The following is a 20,221-nucleotide window of genomic DNA, read 5'->3' as shown; positions in this document are numbered from 1 at the left end:
ATTTCTCCTTTCCTTAAATTTGCTAATTTATCTGTTTTAGGTAATGCTTAAGGCATTACCTAAAATATATAATCTAGCTTTTGACTGTAGTTTATATTCAACTATGATTAAGGAATCAAGACTGCCACCCCTGCAGCTTGGTTGAAATCTTTGGGCCAATAATGGCTTGATTTTCTGACAGTTTGTGTAGCAGTTAGTATATTTGGAAGAACATTATTATTGTTCACCCTCTGGTGGCTAAATGTGGAGCCACATTCAAATGCTATTGGCAAAAGTTCACTAATATCAAAGCAATATTGTGCTTTGGTGGTACAAACAAAACAACACAGGATTCCAAGCAAGGAATAAAAAGGCAGAAAAATGTAACTTCTAATTCCTAAGTCTAAGGAGTGGAAATTTATCATTTTTGTTAAACCTGCCAGAGAATAAGAATTGTACAAGAATATATTTTGCCTGCAATCTTTCAGCACTAGAAGAGAAATAAATACCATTCATGTTAAGTCTGTGCTGTTTTACTTCATATGTAGTCACTTACCAAGAAATGTTATCAGTCTTACAATTTTGTTCTTACTTTCATAGCTCTTAACTTTGTTTAAAATCAAATGGGCTTTAATAAGACAAGGTGGAGACAGAGAAAGGGCACTCAAAGAAATCCATATTCTCTGTGTTGCACTAATTAAATGTCCATGCTCCTGATCACAGTCGATCACATTCAATGTCAGGATTTGAGGGCAATTTATCAAAAGCAACCAAACACTCTTCTCTATTTGCTGGGGGAGGCATATTAGAATGATTCCCCTTCTCTGAATCAGAATGCAGGACAGGCTGTGCATTTATTGCATTCTTCTCTTCTCCTTGAGATGGTGAGTTGTCCATTTTCTGCTTGAGGATCTTGAACTGTTTGAGCTTTACGGGGTCCTTGATTTCTTTGGCAAAGTGGAAGAAGATGGAGATATCTTTTCGGAATTTGGAGCTCATTCCAAAGTAGATGATGGGGTTATAAAAGCTGGCAGATTTTGCAAAAAGGCTGGCAAAGATGCTGGTCAAGTTGGGGACGGTGTAACCACAAGCAGACCACATGGAAATGACAGCATATGGGGACCAGGCAGCAATAAAACATGTGCAGACAACAAGAGAGATCTAGATGACAGAAAATGGAAGAATGAGACTTGCTGGTTTCTATTTCCACACCCAACAGCTGAGTCAATTTAGATTTACTGAACTTAATGTTAGAAATCAATAACTCAGAAGAAGTTATTAGCTGCTTGCTAAGCTTTGGGGTCCAAAGCCAGAACTTACATGGTTTTAGCCTAAAGCTGGCTCTCCCAGAAGCCATAGTCTATGTAGTTTGCCTTCTCAAAAGTCAAGTTGGTTGCTGCAGCCCCTGATAGAAGCCCTGGTCCTTTTTCACAAGCATTGCACACATAATACATTAAAAAAGGAACAGGGCATTAATCATGCAGTTGCAGCTGCCATTGTTGTGATTCCTTGCCAGTCAGTGGATCCGGCAGCTGAGTCTGAGGACTCAGATGAGGAGGAGGGGCCTGGAGTGACATCAGAGTCAGAGGAAGGCTCTGAGGAGCTCCAAGACTTATGGTCAGACAAGGAGCCCGGCCCCTCTAATCATGCTCGGGCTGAGACACAGCTGTGCTGGGAGCCTGAGTTGGACAGCAATGAGGAACAGCTGGGACAAATCCCAGAAGCATGAATGCACAGACAGGAGAAGACAGTGGGACAGAGGAATGCAATGGGGCAGCTCCAAAGGCAAAGGAGAAGGTATTAGGAAGCCACGTCTTGGCTGAATTATAAAAGGAGAAGATGTGGGAGGTGCTGGTTGCCAAAGGCAACCGTTTGTGCTGAGGATCGAGTTTCTGTGGACTGTGTTTGTTTGCCTTGGACACTGACTCAGGTCTGTGAGAATAAAAAGGATTGGGTTTTTTTTGCGGTTTCTGCCTGTTTCTTGGAAGAGGGGTTTCTCCTTGGGAGTACGTACAACAAGGACTCATGAAGGCTGGGACAGAACAGCTATCTTGACTTTTGTGACCCACATGATTGACCCTGTTATTCACAGTAAATACCAGAGGATATAATTTAGAAAGTCTTTTATGACCTACTCTTCAGCTGCATTTAAGTGTACTATGAATTTTGTTTTTTGGGGGGGGTGGCTTTCAGATTAGTTGGGATAAGAGAAAAAGCCTTTTTTGTAATGGATTCATGCATTTATCCTAAAAGCCCTTCGTTCAGCATGGTTTCTTATCCTAAGTGTCAGTCTAAATATACTGTAAATCAATTAATAAATCCACGTCATGATTCTCTATTTATATCTGTTATATTGCCTTATGCTGCATTGCTGTGGATTACCACAGAGAGCAAGAAAATAACATATGGAAAAAGTACCATATCTGGCTGCAAAGATCCAAACTGACCACTGAATGGCAGCAGAGATCTGTCCTCCATATCTTTGCTGACCAGATATGATAGCTATCACAATGGAGTGTTTGCAATTTTGTTTCAGCAAGAGAAGAAAAGGCCAGACCTTACCCTGGTAACGCTTTGTTCCATCCTCCGCTGCCTATCCGTTGGGTCTCCCATTCCACTTAATACATGGCTTGACTTAACTGTATTGATGATGGACGTGTATGAGAAAACCATGACTATCACAGGCACAAAGAAACAGCAGATGAACACTGAGACAATGTAGGACTTATATGTGGTTGAGAAATTGGCCTTTGTCCAGTCGATTTCACATGTTCCATACATCCGGTCTAGGAAGCAGGAGAACTTGGTTCATTGTACAGTTTTAAAAACATGTCATTTTTCAGAAGGAAGAACTGCCGACTATAGAAGAGTGGACTTTAAAAGTTTCTAACTTGGCGGAAATGGCAAAGATTTCAGCGTATTTGAAAGACCAATCGCAACAGAGATACATTGTGGAATGGAGGAGATGGATTGATTATATTTAGAATAAATATGGGACTAAAAAGTTTCATCTAGCATTTGAATAAGTAGTGGATCTATATGATGTATAACTAGTTAGTAGTTATTTTATTAAGAGTTAAAGTGCGATAGAATTTAATGTTTTATTGTTGTTAGCATATTTTAGATTATGTTTATTTGTATTTTTATACAAATATTTTTATACAAATAGTTATTCAGCTCTGGGAAGTCGGGGAGGGGGGAGGGGAGGGCAGGGAGGGGTTGGGGAGAGGGGACGGGGAGGAGGGGGGCTTTTTGTATTCAAAAATGTATTGTAAAACATTTCAATAAAAAAGCATGCCATTTTTAACTTTTGCTTTTTAAAGAACTACTCTGCTGGGTTGTTGTTATTGTTGTTGTTTTTACTAGAAGGAAAGGTTAGAATGTCTTAAGGCATGTCAAAGAGTACAGTGAAATGTGTGTTGGGAAGTCATAGAACTTTCTATTGGGAAGACTATGACATTTCTATCACAGTGACTTCCTTCTTCCTTCCTTCCTTTTTTGCAATACAGAAGTGATAGCTGATTTTGTGTCAGCCTTAACAAAGGTAGCCCTACCTAGACCTGTAGAATAATTAGAAAAAATGAATTACCTGTATAGCTCCCCCATCCCAAGAGTGGAGCCAGTGACCAGAAGAAAGCTGTTGTCCAGATAAGAAAAATAGCAAAGGAGACACTGCTCAGGCTGATACAATATACTGAAATAAATACCAGAAATGGGTTTTTAACACTTTCACAATAATATAATAATAATAAATGTTCCATCAAGAAATTAGTAGAGCCAGTTTGATATGGCAGTTAAGGCTGCTGGCCTAGAAACTAGGAGACTGTGCATTCTAGTACCATTTTTGGAATGAAAGGTGGCTGGGAAACTTTGAGTCCGTTACTTTCTCATCCCATCTCATAGAGTTGTTGTTTTGGGGAAAATAGTAGGAGGAAGGCGTATTATGTATGTTCACCTCCTTGAGCTACCTATAAAGTAATAAATGCAGGATTTTAAAAAATAAATAAAGAAATCCAAATTCTCATACTACATTTAGAATTTCAAGACAATTTGATTTCTCAGTTGTGTATATTTTGGAGGATTAAATAATGTTCATGCAAAAGATACTTGAATTATAACTGCTTATTTGCCTATATCATGTCTTCCAATTTAACTTTGAAGAAAAATTATTTCACCGAAGCCTCCAATTAACTGAGAATATGACTTAGAATGTCCACTCATCCAGCAATAAAAGCAATGTGGGTGGACAGGACACAGGATATTCTTTTTATGCCTTTTATGTTCTCTAAATCCAATATCTACAAAGAATCATAATGTAATAAATAAAATTAAATAACAACTATGGCCCATGAACAAAAAGATTTGGGTACCAATAGAAGAGAATATTTTTAGCACAGGGGGTAAACTGTGGGGTCCTTGGTGTTTTCTGAGCTTGGTGGTTTTCTTGCAGATGTCATCATGATGTTACCTAATTTGGTAATGAAACATCTGCTAGAAAATCACTAAGCTCAGAGAGTATCAAGAACCCCACAGATTTGGGTATACCTCATATCATTGGAATGGACAATTTTTGCGTTAGGATTACTGAATTCTTACACACACTTTCCTGAGAGTAATCCCCACTGATTTTTATAATAAGGCCATCTACATAATCAATGTACACAATTACAGCACTGTGCACCGATAAATTTATGATTGAAGAGCAGGTGGCAGGTGTGGCTAATAGGACCTTATAGGGTCTGTTCTTAGATCTATCCAAGACAGTCACTCATACCCTAGTCAACTCATAGATAGATTATCGCTGAGTTTGCAAAACTGCCCTGCAAAACTATTTGGACAATACAATTCATCTAGAAGATAGTGACATGAGTAGCAATGGGCATGCCATAGGATTCCCATGTAGAGACATCTGCGACAGGTCATGCCCTTGTGGTTTTACGCATCCCTATGGCTAATTTTGCCCTGCCAGGGGACCCTAAATGGGTCTAAGTTGCCCTGGAGAGATGGTGAAGAAAGAAGGGTGCTCTGGCAATTCTGGAATGATGGCGGTCATTCCATTCGACTTAGGGAAAGCCTTCTAACCCGACAGGAGAAAGGCTGGCCATACTTCATCGACCAGCCCAAGCTACTTGCAACCGAAGTCCAAAAGTACTAACCAGCACAACAGTGAACAGCGTGTTTGAAACTAGGTGAGGATTTTGATCTTCTCTTTTCTATTCTATATTTAATTTCCTGGAAAAGATCCCCAAGAAGCAAAATACCTCCAAAAGGGAAGGAGGGGTATTTCCACTCCACCCTTATACTAACGGAAGCAGAGAATTAATCTTTTTATGGAGGATCAAAATATATGGAATAAATATATAGCCTGAAATTTAAAACTTAAATTTGAATCAATCTAAAATTGTTGAATGGTTAAGACTCTCATTCTAAAGACAATTGTTCATTTTGTAAATTGAAAAACAAATAGATGCTGACACCTAGTGGTGGATGAAGACTCTGACAGCTATGATTTTCATATAGGACTTGGCAAAACCTGGGAAAAGCTAATCTGTGTTTGTGACCATCAAAGGTTTAATAACAAAGAACAGCTGTGACAAAAAAGGACAATAATCTGGGCTGTAGACAAAGAGAATTATAAACTTCAGGGAAAAAATATATTTTCTGAACGCTTTGGATTACAAATATCTATTTAACTGGGACTCTAAGGCTATTTGCAGAGAAAAAAAAGAAGAGAAAAACTCAAATTCTTGGCCATCAAAACATGGAAAGGCAAAAGCCCTGTACAAAGACATTTCACCTGATTTACTTTTTATATCTACAGTAACATTTATGAACACATGGAAAGACCTTTTGACTCAGCAAAATACTTTGATCAAGAAAGATACTGGGCAAAGGAAAAAGACTAAAATGGAAATCAAGAAAATAGATAATGGGACTTACCAGAGAGGATACTTAAAAAAGAAACATTTGTTTGAATATGGTTAAAGAAATAGAAAAGATTTGGAATATATATGTCATTCTAAGAGGGATAAATCTCTTAAATAATATAGTATGCTTCCCCCCCTTTTTTATTCTATTTCTTGATAAAAGAAATGTTTTAGATATTTAAATGTGATTGAAATTAAGAAAATTATAATGGATAAAAAAAGAAAAATGTTTTGAATGAGTTTAAGGACTAGATGACTAGATGTATTAAATGGAATATTTAAAGATTAAACATATTTTAATTATGGTTAAAAGAATAAGAAATCTTGGAAACAAATATATATTAGCTTAGGAGGGATATATATTTTAAGTAGTATGTTAGTTTTTATTTTTCTTTACTCTTGCTCTCCTTTCTTTCTTTCTTTTTACTGTTTTATCTATTCCTTAAGAAATGTAAAAGTGCTGAGATGGTTCATATGGAAAAAACAGACTTAAATTTTTAAATGTAATTAATTTTTGAGAAAATATTAACCAGTAAGAATACTTTGAATTCTGTGGAAGAAACAAATTTAAATAAGGATTGTAACAGGATCTATGATGAGGCAACCCGAATGATTGGATAGAAAAGAAATACTATATTGATGTGATTATTATTTTTAGGAATATTGGGGAAAATATATATTTAATTGTTATCTATCAAAACAATAAGAATTGTATTAACTCAATGTTTGCAAAAGAGGACATTTTGGGGAAAAGAGGAAATCAACTAAAACCATTATGTGGATTATGGATTATAGAAATCAATTGTTAATGATTGTTTTACAAATGTAAACCCAGACAACACACTGTTCACCAATTAAGTGATTTATGTTTTTAAAAATCAATAAAATATATTACAAAAAAGGATGTCCATGTAACACCACTTCTTCGTCAGCTACATTGGTTAATTACGTTGCTTTCTGGTACAATTCATGGGCTGGTTGCCATTTATAATGCCTTCATGGCATAGGGGGCAGCTTATCTCTAATAGTCCTACCTGCCAAGTAAGGTTAGGCAGAATGGACACTTTCTGGGTCCTCTTGATAATATTGTCTATTAGGACCCGCATTCTCTGTCTCACTGTTTGCTCTCTGGAAGAGAATCCCTCTTGAGATCTAAATGGCTCCTATTTTGGTGTTCAGAAAGTCTTGAAAGTCTTGTCTATGCTTTTAGGCATAGTGATTATTGAGACTCTGCAGGGATTTTGCTCTGTTTGTATATGGTTGCATGTGATTTCTTTTTTTTTATTACTGTTTCATGTTTTAAAGTATAAGACATTTAGAATAATTTGGAGTGGGTACCCTCTAAATTGTATACATGTACTGTATATATAAACAAAGAAATGTAATAAAAATCTGTGGTTTTGTCCTGAATTAATGAAAACAATGAGCATATTCATTACCGTAGTAAATGTAATGTAAATTCATTGAAAGAAGGCTTCTCCAACCTGATAGCTCAAGGTGTCCTGGATGCCAGTATTCATAATCCTCAAACTGCATTTGAACTGAAGCCTAATACATTTGACAAATACTGACAATAGCAGAGGGGGTGGGAATAACAGCTTGTTTATAACAGGTTTGCATTGGATTTGTTTTTCACTTAATCCTACTTTCAGACCTAACATTTAGGCAACTGAGCATAACTTTATTAGAATTGCAATTCTTGGAATTCCTAGACATCACAGCTCTCTGAGATATACTGCAGCCCATTCCCCATCCAGGCTAATCATTTTATGAAGTAAACCCAGGGCTTTCTGAAGACCATGAGAAGCACAGAGGGATTGTTAAGAGTGTTGCCCCATTTTTTAAAATATATTTTATTGATTTATTACAATAACAATCTTTAGTACTTAGTAAACAGTGTGTTGTCCAGGTTCATAGGTTTAATCAATAATGATTAATTTCTATACTTTCATATTCAATATATTAAGAGTATATTTCATTGATCTTCTCTTCTTCCAGTAATATTCTTCTTTGTCAACATTAAACAAATATAATTCTTAATATTTTTGATACATACAAGGTTGGATATAAACATTTTTCTTGTGTTTGCACAAATAACAATAACTTCCATATACTGTATAACATCTTTTCTATTTGGCTTATGTTTCAATTGTATTTGTAAAAGTCATCTTATTAAGTCACTATGTGTACTGTTTTCAAAATTGTTATTTAAGCTTAATTTCCCCTCCATATTCAAACTATTCTTATCAGTCATAATTTTCTCAGAATTTATTACCTTTAAATATCCAAACTTTTCATTCACATACACCCTTCCAATATTTTCACTTTTCATATATTATAAAAAAATACTATACTACTTATATATTTTATCCCTCTAACTGTAGGGCCCCTTTATATCCAAAATTTATCTATTCTTTTAACCATATTCAAACAAGTATTTAATCATATAGTACTCCATCTGGTAAGTCAAATCAAGTCTCTTGAATCTAACTCTAGTCTTCTTCTTTTGCCAAATAGCTTTCCAAGTCAGTATGTTCCGTTGCCAGGGGATTCTTGTATTTTTATAAGTGTTGTTGGGAGTAGAAAAGACAAGTTGATTAGGAGGTATGCTTTTTGTCTCCCAGGCTCTAATGATTCTCCTGGCAGCTCTATAATCCATTTTGTTAGATCTTCTTTCTTATCCTCGAATTTCTTTTGAAGTCTGAAAGATAAAATATCTTTTCCATTTTCATTGATGTGGCCAAGTCTTGTAAATTTTCTTCTATTTGCATTAAGTTGTGGTTCTCTACATTTGTAGCTTCTCTATTTAAGTCACTTTCTTCTGGTTTGTGTTCTGTTATTTGATTTGTTTGTTCATTCTTTACTGTCGTTTTCTGAGAATTCTTTAATTGTAAGATTGAACATGTGCTCATTTATGTCATCAAAGTAGTTTTTAATTTCATCATGGTTTGAAACCATTGTCATTTAGATCTGTCGCTGCATTGCATACATTTCCTCCTGGAAAGTATTTGCCTTGTCTTGGAGTATTGCTCCTGCAGATCTCTGATGTTCCAGGCTAGGGCCTTCAGAAGGGAATATTAGGTGTGGTTTCCTGTCACTTTTACATAGGTATGCAACATCCATTTTGTCTCCCCCCCCTCCAGATAGTCTTTCACTGATATCATAGTCTCTGTGATTAGCCTTATCAAACCAGCCAATCTTAAAATCCAAACAACCATATCTTATATAGTTCTTTACCTTTATATATGGTTTTTGTAATCCAATGTTTCCAATTGTCCAAGCATCATTGAAAGCAATGTTTTATAACAGTTCTTCTGTTCAGGGGCCTTAAAATTATCAACCAGCCAGAATTGCAGTCCAGAATGTTTAGCCACCTAAAAGCTTTCCAGTAAATTTCACCCTGGAAGATTAGCCAAAAGTTAGGGTTTTTCTTTCTCTACAAACAATTCTTGGGCTTAGAGATCACAGCTCAGTGAGTATTTATAGTCACAGAAGGTCAGTAGTTTTTAAAACAAATGTAGTTCTCACTCTGTAGTAGATGGCCCTGTTATGTTCTCTTTCCTCTGTTCCCAGCTCTTTTAATTTGGCTAAAAATCACTGAGGTTCAAAGGAATAAGTTTTTTTCTATTTCTGGGCATCTTGCCAATTTCTGAGTCAATGCTGCTGTAGTTATGCTCTAATGCTCCAGTAGATGTCAGTATCTATTCATTTCCCAACTTTTAAGACAAAGAATTATTTTCTTATAGTTTCATCAATACTCTTTCAAATGCGAAACCTTAACAATATTCATAATTTTCAGATTTACCCAGACTGTAGTATTGTTAACTTCATTTCAATATATTTCTGTCCCCCATAAACATTAATTCACCACTTCCATCTATGGAAGGGTTAGGGTCACTTTTGGAAGATTTTTTGCTTCTTGGGGATCTTTTCCAGGAAATCAGTTACAAGATAGGAGAGAGAAGGTCGATATTCTCACTCAGTTCCAAGCATGCTGTTCACCGTTGTTCTGGTTTGTGCTTTTAGACTTCAGCTACCAGTAGCTTGGGCTAGTCAGCAAGGTGTGGCTAGCCTTTCTCCTGTCGGGTTGCAGGGCTTCACCTGGATAGAGTGGATTGATCACTATTGTTCTGCGATCAGTGGGGGGGGAGGGAGCTCCTTCTTCATCACCTCTCTGGGACAACTTTAGACCCATTTAGGGTTAGGGTCCCCTCACAGGGCAAAACCAGCCGTGAGGTATGGAGCCCTGCAATCCCTTGGCCATATTGATATGATGCAAGGCTGGCTGCCCCATTTTATTTTAATGCCTTTGTCTAACACAATTATTTTTTCTGGGTTAGTTTTCAACCATTGAAGTCAAGGATCCATTAAACAGGACAGAATAGGGAAAAATCAACCACTGAGGTAAATCTTGGAATTATATTTTCATGAATTAGTGTTAAGCACCATAAATGGAAAGGACTCAATTATCTGATGATTTAAAATACCGTATCTTAGATAGGGGAGCTTCTTAGATGCGGCTAGTTTAACCAGTTCACCTTTGCAAAAAAAAAGTCCTTTGACCAAAATATTTGAACAAGTCTATAAAAAAATAAAATATTCTGATTTCTTAAAAACCTTTTAAATAGTGCAAATATGGTTGAGTGAACTTGATATTTCCCAAATCTCTTACCTCTGTTAGGATGGCACCCTTTTATATAACGAGTTACACTAATCACTGTGAGTGTATTAATACTGGCGAGGCCAAACAGCAATGTCAGAAATCCATCAATCTAAATAGATAGATAGATAGATAGATAGATAGATAGATAGATAGATAGATAGATAAATAAAAGCAGTATTTTTTAGCTTCCATAACTTTAAGACATGTGGACTTCAACTCCCAAAATTCTCCAGCCAGGAAATTCTGGCAGTTGAAGTACATAATATATATCTTTAAGTTGATAAGGTTGAGAAATGCTGGATTAGACAGCAGTGGCATCCCTTGGTTTTAGAGTACCAAGAGCAATAGCAAATATTCCAAGATATATCAATGAAATGAAGTATCATCAAGGAAAGTCTTCATGTTTAAATCAGAGAATATGCAGATATTCTAAACAATAATAATAAAAAATTAGGCATACAATGTGGATGAAGTATGTATTAAATGAACAAGCAAACCCACTCTCTGAGTTATAGAAAAAGGGGGAAAGCAGATTTTGAGACTGATATGGAAAAAGGCCAATGAAACAGCCAAAGTCAACCACTTATAACCGTTGTTCTACAGGAGAACAACCACTAGAGCCAGGGTTGAGTCATCAACCTAGAATTGTTACATTCCCATAAACTCTACGTCCAACTGCTGTTAAATTCCATTGACCTTTATCTAGTGCCAATTTAGCATTAAATTTTTGTTTACTAGATTCTTGTATATATATATATATATATATATATATATATATATATATATATATATAATCATGGCAAAAAATATTCACATGCTGTGAAAAATGTATGATATGCCAGGCAGAGGCAATCAGGGAGGTGAAGATGTAAAAAAAAAGTCAAGAAAAGCTTTCATTTCATGGCTGTGGCCATCATCTTAACTTCTGTGACACCTCGCATGGATGCCACTGGTAACTGTCAATCCAGAAGGGCATAGTGTAAAATATAATCAATCTCCCAAATGTGCTGTTTCTTTATACCTGAAGGAAACAGCTACTTATTTTTCTATAAAATGTTCTTAGAGTGTTCTTTAAAAAGTATTCTTTAAAATGTGCAGAACATCTTTAACTTGAGAGGAAGTGGAATATATACTATATTTAATTCGAACTGTAATATGGAATTATATGTTAAGGAGATACTAATAAGACTGTTGATTCAGTGAGGGCTAATTAATTACGAAGTAGTTTATTAAACAAATTGGATGGTTGAAGAACATCCAAGAACTGATATAAATCAGTGGTCCCCAACCTTTGTGGCTTGATGGCCTGGCTGTGGGGGAGGGGAGAAGGGAACTGAGCTGCATGAATGGTGGGCCCTTGCACAAGTGTTGGGCCAGCATGCACACACACAACTCAACTTGTGTGAGCAGCAGGCCAATTCTGAATAGCCATAGCCCTTTAGTGGGCTGCAGCCCAGAGTTTGGGGACCCCTGTTCTAAATGATCTGGAGTAGTGTCCAACTTAATTATGAATGTTTGCTTTGTCTTCTCTGAAATGTTCATTCCAGAAATTAATTTAAAATGCTGCTTATATAAATAAATATTAAGACATGCAGATTTCTATTCAAATTATTGTCCTTTTTAATATTTATTTCCCCATAGTTCATATCTGTTTGGGGGCAATGCATAAATATTTCCCTTTCAGAGCCTATGTCATCTGATGCAAGATCTCAAATCATGTTTCCACCTTAGAATACACTCAATGAATTAACTTCAGGGGAAAAAACACAAGTGCTTCACTTTGAGCCAACTTCTAACTTTTTTGCATGGTTATTGTCACCTGGCAACATGGTTGGCTTAATTAATGGGATCATACCACACACTGAGCCTTAAAGCCTACATGACAAACCATAGGGTTTGTCCAATGCTTGAGATCACATGTAGACTCAAAACCAAACAAACATAGGTTGGCATATTGTGCCAATACAATTACTGACTGGGAGGAAAGAATGCAGTCAGTGGGCAGAAAGAATTCGATGTTCTTGAATCTGTTCCAAGAACAAATCTTACTCTTCAAATATCAAGCAGCATTGTTGGGTTTAACATCTCCAAATTTGTGGTTGGAATAGTTTTTCTGTTTAATGAAGTTTTCTATTCAATAAAGAAAGGATGAAAGTAATGATTATTTTGTACAAGAATGTACATCAAGAATGTTTAGCTAATTTCATTATTGATTCTCTTGGCTTTTGTCTTTGTGATTAGAAAATATTAACAGATTGTCAGTTTTACACTAAGACTGCTCTTTCTATAATATAGGGATTCATTAATTTTTATCTATGTATTGTCGGTGTGTTAAGCAAAGCAACCCATAAAATTGTCACAGTGTATTTATGCAATTTTCTTTTCATGCTTTATGTATTAATACCACAATCCTATATACTCAGAATTCAAGTCCAGTGTATTTTCTCTCAGGATAAAGTGAAGAAAATTACCCAAAGCCAAAATTGTGTTTTGTTGGAAGTAATTTCCAATGTACTCCACAGAAATTATTTCCAACTAAACATTAATAGGATAAGACTGTCAAATGATTAACAAGAAAAGTTCGTGAAAATTCTTGATGAAAGTTGATCTTTTATTCTGTCTCTCCATCATAGTCCTGCTGCTGTGCTTTTAACAGTACTCTGAAACACAAGAACACAGACTTGTGTGTACTTTTGCAGGATGCAATACAATCTGTTTCAGATAAAAAGAGATAATAATGTGATATATATTGGCCCTTTAATGTCCTGAGTTTAACCTGAATTCTCAAAGGACTTATGTTGGCTTATGGATTCCAAGAGACAATTTGGTGTGGTGGTGAAGGCAGTTATACTAAAAATTTCCTTAGGCACAAAAGCAGATCCTTCTTCTTAGCTCTAGGAAGCAAGCAAAGCTTTGACAAAAAAAACTTTCACAAACAAAATGCAGGGACCACTAGTCCACAGAATCAAATATAACTGAATGAAATAAAAAAAAATATGGAAGATGAAAAGTACTGAAACAACAGTAAAAAATATTACAGGTATTAAGCTTACTCCCATAAGTCCAAGCCATGGGTGCGGTTTCCTCATATTTGGCTACACTGAGCAGAGGGGACTGAGTGTCTGATCTTTCCAAAATCTGGAGGACCACAAGGTCCCCACTGCAGGATCTTGCTCAATCTGAATGGCTCCAAGATTGTGTGGATATATAAGAAATTTTAGCCTCTTAGCCAGTGTGTGGATGCATATTGTCTTCTGTCATTTGAATTATGAATGCTCTTTGAATTTATGTGAAAAAGTTATGTCTTGCTGTACATTATTCATGACAATATCTGATAGCATGACTGATAGTTTTCATTTAATCAGATTTAAACTCATGGAGGTGACTTACTGTTAAGCATATAAGATTGCAGTTTTGGTCACTAAATGAATAATTAATTTCTACAGTAGCTCCCTTTAGAAAGTGTTGTCAAAGTCCTATATGTTCAGAGTTTCTAGTGTTATTGCCTGTACCAATATTGCCTTCACTAGCAACTGCATCTTACTGTCTCAATGAGCACAAGTGAAATGTACATCAAATAAAACATCACTTTTGTGGATAAGCCTGTCTATACTGAATTGCAAGTGAGCCCCCTGATAGTCTTAGCATTTACCAGGGATTCTTTTCAGAAAATATGGTTTGAACTGAGGTTTGATGGTTTGCAGAATATTTGTTTCTCTGATAAGGTCATTCTGTGTTTCAGCCTGTTCCTTTGCATTTGACTCTGTAAGACAGACAGGCAGAAGACTAGCACAGCACATCCATAAGTGTCAACTAGGACAGGGCTTTTCAACCTTTTCATCAATTGTACCACTTTTAGAATATGGCAACATTCGAATACCACCAGTCACCTAGCAAGGTGTCAAAAACTTGATGACCCCCCCAAAAATGGGAGAAAGTGGTAAAGTACAGGTAGTCCTTGACTTACAACAGTTTGTTTAGTGACTGTTCAAAGTTACAACAGCACTGGAAAAAGTGACTTATGACCATTTTTCACACTTATGACCGTTGCAGCATCCCCAGGGTCATGTGATTTACATTCGGATACTTGGCAACCGATTCATATTTATGATGGTCACATTGTTCCAGGGTCATGTGATCGCCTTTTGCAACCTTCTGACAAGCAAAGTTAGTGGGGAAACCAGATTCAATTAACAACCATGTTACTAATTTAATCTTTCTCTCCCTCTCTCTCCCCCCCTCTCTTTCTCTCTCTCCCTCTCTCTCCCTCCCTCCCTCTTTCTTTCTCTCTCCTTCTCTCTCTCTCCCTCCCTCTCCCTCCCTCTTTCTCTCCTTCCCTCTCCCTTCCTCTCTCTCCCTCCCTCTATTTCTTTTTCTCTCTCCCTCCCTTTTTCTCTCTACTTCTCTCTCTATTTCTCTCCCTCTCTTTCTCTCTCTTTCTCTCCCTCTTTCTCTCTCTTCCTCCCTCTCCCATTGTCCCTTCCTTCTTTTCTTCCTTTCTTCCTTCCCTCCCTCCCTTTTTGTCCCTTCCTTCCTTCCTTCCTTCCTTCCTTCCTTCCTTCCTTCCTTCCTTCCTTTCTTCCTTCCTTCCTTCCTTCCATCCTTCCTTCTCCATTTTTATCAAGAAAACTGATGTTCACTTAACTCTTTATGAAGCACTGGAGGAAAGTTGGGGAAGATCTATCAACGATACTCGGAGGTTGCCAGCTCATTTAATAAGCTTTATTCCAGCAACAGAAACACCTTGCATTCGCTCAGAGTCAATCCACACGCGCCAACAATGCTGCTGTGGACTGCGGGGCAGGAAGGCACGCTTCACATGGGAGGGATGGAAGATGCGCCAAAGCACCCTTCGCCCCACTCGCCTTCTGCCCCAAATTAAGTAGCAGGCAACCTATCCTTCTGAATTAAGAAATGTCAGCGAAATGGTTTCTCAACTACAAAATGGGCAGAAGTTTCCATATATTCTATTTAAGGCTCTATAATATAATTGTCCATTTTAATTCAATATTTATGTAATCTGAGTAACAGTTTTATATGATTTTTTTTAAAAATGAAACATTTCTTTTAGCATCTTAAGATAAACATGAATTAAGAATATTTATTACTTAATGATGTGTATTAAATATAAGTGTATGTGTGTGTTTGCATGTGCATGTGGCGTTCCCTTGCTTTATTCTTGAATTACACTGCTTGAAAACTTCACATAAGGCAAAAATGAAAGTTGTGATCATGTGAGGTCCTGAATGACCTGCACACCCGTCATTTAATGATGGCTATTGAGACTGCTGGAACTATCATTGCTAAGTGGCACACACATGATTTTTGTCCTATATGACCATATCACTCAGTAACAGTTCCTGGTCCCAATTAGCATCATTAAATAAGGACTACCTCTATTTTAGAAGTAGATGGTAGATGAATAGACAGTATAATTAGAGAAATATAAAGTTATAGTTGCTTAGGCAATGGCTCTGTGACTTGCAAAAATGGAACAAGAGACTATAAAAAACAAACAGGGATTTGATTTAATAGGCTCTGTCACCATCTTAAATTCTGACAATCCATGGTGGATGCTCCTGATAGCAGGCTTCATACTGTGTGATGTTTATCTCTCACAATTGCACAATAGATCTAATGGACTGCTTACCTGACAAGTCCATATTGATGTAACAAGGAAGCCATCATCTCGGAACACATTGAAAATGTCAATGATACCACGGGAATAACCAAAGATAGCAATGCTGCCATCAGACACAGCCAGATTAAATGTCAAATAATCCGTGGGTTGAAGAACAGCTCGTTGTTTATATAGTACAAAAATTACAATGCTATTCCCAATCCAAGACATCCAACCTGGAATGTAAAATTAAATAAAATATCTGAAATATATTTCAAATAGTTCAAATATATGCATTCATATTATAAACCAAGGCAAATTCTGCTTAGGGATTCTTTGGGGACAGCATAAAGAATTTCCTATTTAGGGGCTATTCGTGTAATTACTTCTCCCCAAAATGTATATTCCACTTGCTATAAAGGAAAGTTTAAGTTTATCAAAAGCATATGAAGGTAATAACAGAATAACAGAGTTGGAAAGGACTTTGGAGGTCTTCTAGTCCAGCCCGCTGGTCAAGCCAGACACCTTATGCCATTTCAGAAAATTGGCTGTCCAGTCTCTTCTTAAAAGCCTCCAATGTAAAAGATTGTAAAGGACTATAAAAGACAATCTGTTATATGCCTCCTCTTCTTGAATATTTTGCAATACTTTAAAAGGAACATCAGTCAAAATACCTCCTTTTGATTATTAGACCTTCTCACATCTGGGAGCAGAAGACATTTCAGAAATATTGGGCTCACCAAAGTTAACTGAGGCACGGCATTTTGTACTATTATGATTTTCTTTATTGAAGTGCTAACTAGAATTTCAAACTGTTGAATGGCAAAAGCTACATAACCCAAGAAAAGAATAAAAGGAAATACAGTCAACAAATAACTTATACAACAACTTGAATAAAATGACCAAAATACAAGGCAAACACATATACCAAAATAATAAAAAATAAATGTAAAATATAAAATATATTTTATTTATAAAATATATGCAATATATTTTAGTAAAGGTAAAGGTTCCCCTGCACATGCGTGCTAGTCGTTTCCAACTCTAGGGGCTGGTGCTCATCTCCGTTTCAAAGCCGAAGAGCCAGCGTTTGTCCAAGGACATCTCCATGGTCATGTGGCTGGCATGACTAGATGCCAAAGGTGCACGGAACGCTGTTACCTACCCACCATAGTGGTCCCTATTTTTCTACTTGCATTTTTACGTGCTTTCAAACTGCTAGGTTGGCAGAAGCTGGGACGAGTAACAGGCGCTCACTCTGTTACGCAGCACTCGGGATTCGACCCACCAAACTGCCGACCATTTGATCGACAAGCTCAGCGTCCTAACCCACCGAGCCACCGCATCCCTTAATATATTTTATAAATGGCTAAAATAGGAAATTATAGACATTAAAATTCTAAATGGTTAAAATGCTGAAATACTCAAGTATTGAAATGCAAAATTACTCTACTAGATACAAGAATGTAAGGCAGCACTTCAGATTGAATTTCAAAAGATAACTTGGGGTGTGCAGAAATATAGCATTTGTGTCCAACCCATTGAAGTAGCCACATCTAGTAGAGCCCTACCTGAATACGTAAATTCTCAAATGCTACAATAGTTATCCTTAGAATATCCTTTACTAGTCCTTTTGATCAGAACTTCTCTTCTTTGTGGTATTGCTTTATCAAACAAAATTAATTCTCACAAAGTCAGAGAGAAACACCACCAGTGGCAGAGGTAGAACCAAGAAAAACCAAGGAACAGACAGAAAGTGGACCACTTACCCATTATGTAGGGCAAGAAAGAGGATCAAAATAATGTAATGGCTGATTTTGTAAATATCCAGAATGGGACAATTGGCCTTAGCCACCTGAGCCTGGCTGCTTCACTTGCCCACCCACCCCAGTTGACCCACCATGGCCATCTCTTCCCCACCACTCTTCCCCTGCCACTCCACACACTCTTAAAACACAGTGGTCACTGGAACTCTTTGGTAATGGTTGCCTATACTTTCTTCAATGAATACTTCCTTATTGGAGTTTTCTGAGCTTGCCTAATTGGTTCCAGTTTTGTCTGCCAGTTGAAGCCAGGCAAAATAGAATAGAATAGAATAGAATAGAATAGAATAGAATAGAATAGAATAGAATAGAATAGAATAGAATAGAATAGAATAGAATAGAATAGAATAGAATAGAATAGAATAGAATAGAATAGAATAGAATAGAATAACAGAGTTGGAAGGGACCTTGGAGGTCTTCCAGTCCAGGAATCCCTATACTATTTCAGACAAATGGTATTCCTCTAGGAAACTAACCACCTGCTTCTATCTCTGCAAAACAGCAAAAACAGCTGGGGTTTTGAATACATGGCCCAGCAGTCAACTTGACTCTTTTGATATCACCCTCAGAAAACCTTGAGAAGGTTACAAGTAAGAATTTTTGAGAAACAATAGACTCAGACTAGCACTCATGCAAATGGTTTGGGAAAAGGTCACATCAAACAGCTTAGTTTTGGAAAGAAAACTAGTTGCAACTCAAACGTCATCTGTTTCTAATCCAACTTACCTGAATAGCATACTGGATTGATAATCTTGTTTTGCTCTCCCCCCCCCCTTTTCCAAATTCTTGTTTACTTTAAGATAAACATAAATTATTGTTCTGCTGTCCAAACAACTGCACAAGGAAAGAGAATGGACTCTTATTCTTTAATATAGTAGTCTATTTTAAACATGTTTCATTTCATAAAGTGAAGAGACACCATAACCGTACGTACCCAGAGCGAGCAGATAAAAACCAATAATTGTTTCTCCTTGTTCAGAGAGTGGGTGCTCTTTGTTTAAAAAAGTAAGATTGTTGTTTCTCCAGGGTGCCTGAGCAGAAATCTGAAAAGACATCTTCAGGTTTCCTAGAACCCAGAATTTGCTTTTTTTCCCCCCACCTCCAGGATAAGCCACACAGAAGGAGGTTGAGCTTTATGTATTTCAAACCACTGCTCTATATTCTTTGGAGCCAAACCTGAGACTGATAGCAAAGGGGAAGCTAAGGCAAAAAGTAGGAGCTTTGCTGTCTGCTGCATTTGCTAATCCTGTCTATTAATACCCAGCAATCACCAAGCCTTGCTAGACAAAGACATAAGAGTTTTTATTCATTACCTGAGGCTATTACATGTCAACACCATTTAGTGAGCAAACAGTGTGCCTATACTTTACAGAATGACCATATAAGAGAAAACTTCAATGTTTATCTCATGAGCAAATCAATATCCCCAAATTTGACCAGATAGCACAACATTCTTCTTCCTTTGCAGAAAAAGAAAAGTTTAATTGAATGGCTAATAAATCATATATATGTGCAAGGTTATCCAGGCTACAAACCTCCAGACAATCACCAGATTTCATCAGAGAAGTATAGAAAATTCTTAACTTTTTCTGCCATCAGGTGTTCATCTATGTTTGAAGACAAGCTATGCATCAGGAATCCATTGCTGCCAATCACAATAGATCTCTCCCTCTAATGTTGTATGGTGATTCTCTCAGCTATCACCTGCTGTGTGTGAAATATCCACAGTTGTTGTCATAGATTCCAAATCTTGCAGATATAATCAAGTAGGATATACTGTATATGTCCTTCACTATTAATAATCAAAATGAAGTTAACATTTCTATGACTTTCAGTATTTTACAAAACTATGCCTGAAGTTTTCATAGAAGAACGAGCCCTGTAATAATTGTAACAGTTCAGAATTCCTCTTAATCAAAAGTCTTTACTGATACAGGATTGTGTTAAATTTTGCTTTCATCTTCCAAACTAGTATTTCTCAGCCTTGGTAACTTTCAGATTTATGATGGGGAATTTGGGGAGATTATTTATCTATTTACTCAATTTATAAATGGAGTTCAAGTCCACACTTCTGATGTCAAAGATGAGAAACTGTTCTAAAGTATTAGCTGTCTCACCTGAATTGCAACTTCTATGAATTAGATGAGCACTTTCCCCCACCTCCTTAACCATATCCTAAATGAAAATCTTGAAAGTAAAAAGTCCAGAA

At 36.7% G+C, this 20,221-nt stretch overlaps 1 protein-coding gene across 1 annotated transcript; it reads right to left on the bottom strand.

Moving 5' to 3' along the window:
- Positions 1-696: 696 nt before the first annotated feature.
- On the bottom strand, positions 697-19,067 carry LOC308670135 (opsin-5-like; the record flags this gene model as incomplete). Its single annotated transcript, XM_081331375.1, has 6 exons — positions 697-1,140; positions 2,542-2,765; positions 3,569-3,673; positions 10,579-10,678; positions 16,220-16,425; positions 18,947-19,067. The coding sequence occupies 6 exons, from the start codon at positions 19,065-19,067 to the stop codon at positions 697-699; spliced, it is 1,200 nt and encodes a 399-aa protein (XP_081187501.1).
- Between the last annotated feature and the right edge of the window lie 1,154 nt (positions 19,068-20,221).

The sequence above is a fragment of the Vipera berus genome (assembly GCF_964194415.1).
Source record: "Vipera berus genome assembly, chromosome: 1".
NCBI lineage: Eukaryota > Metazoa > Chordata > Lepidosauria > Squamata > Viperidae > Vipera > Vipera berus.
This window is presented reverse-complemented; position numbering and strand designations above follow the sequence as displayed.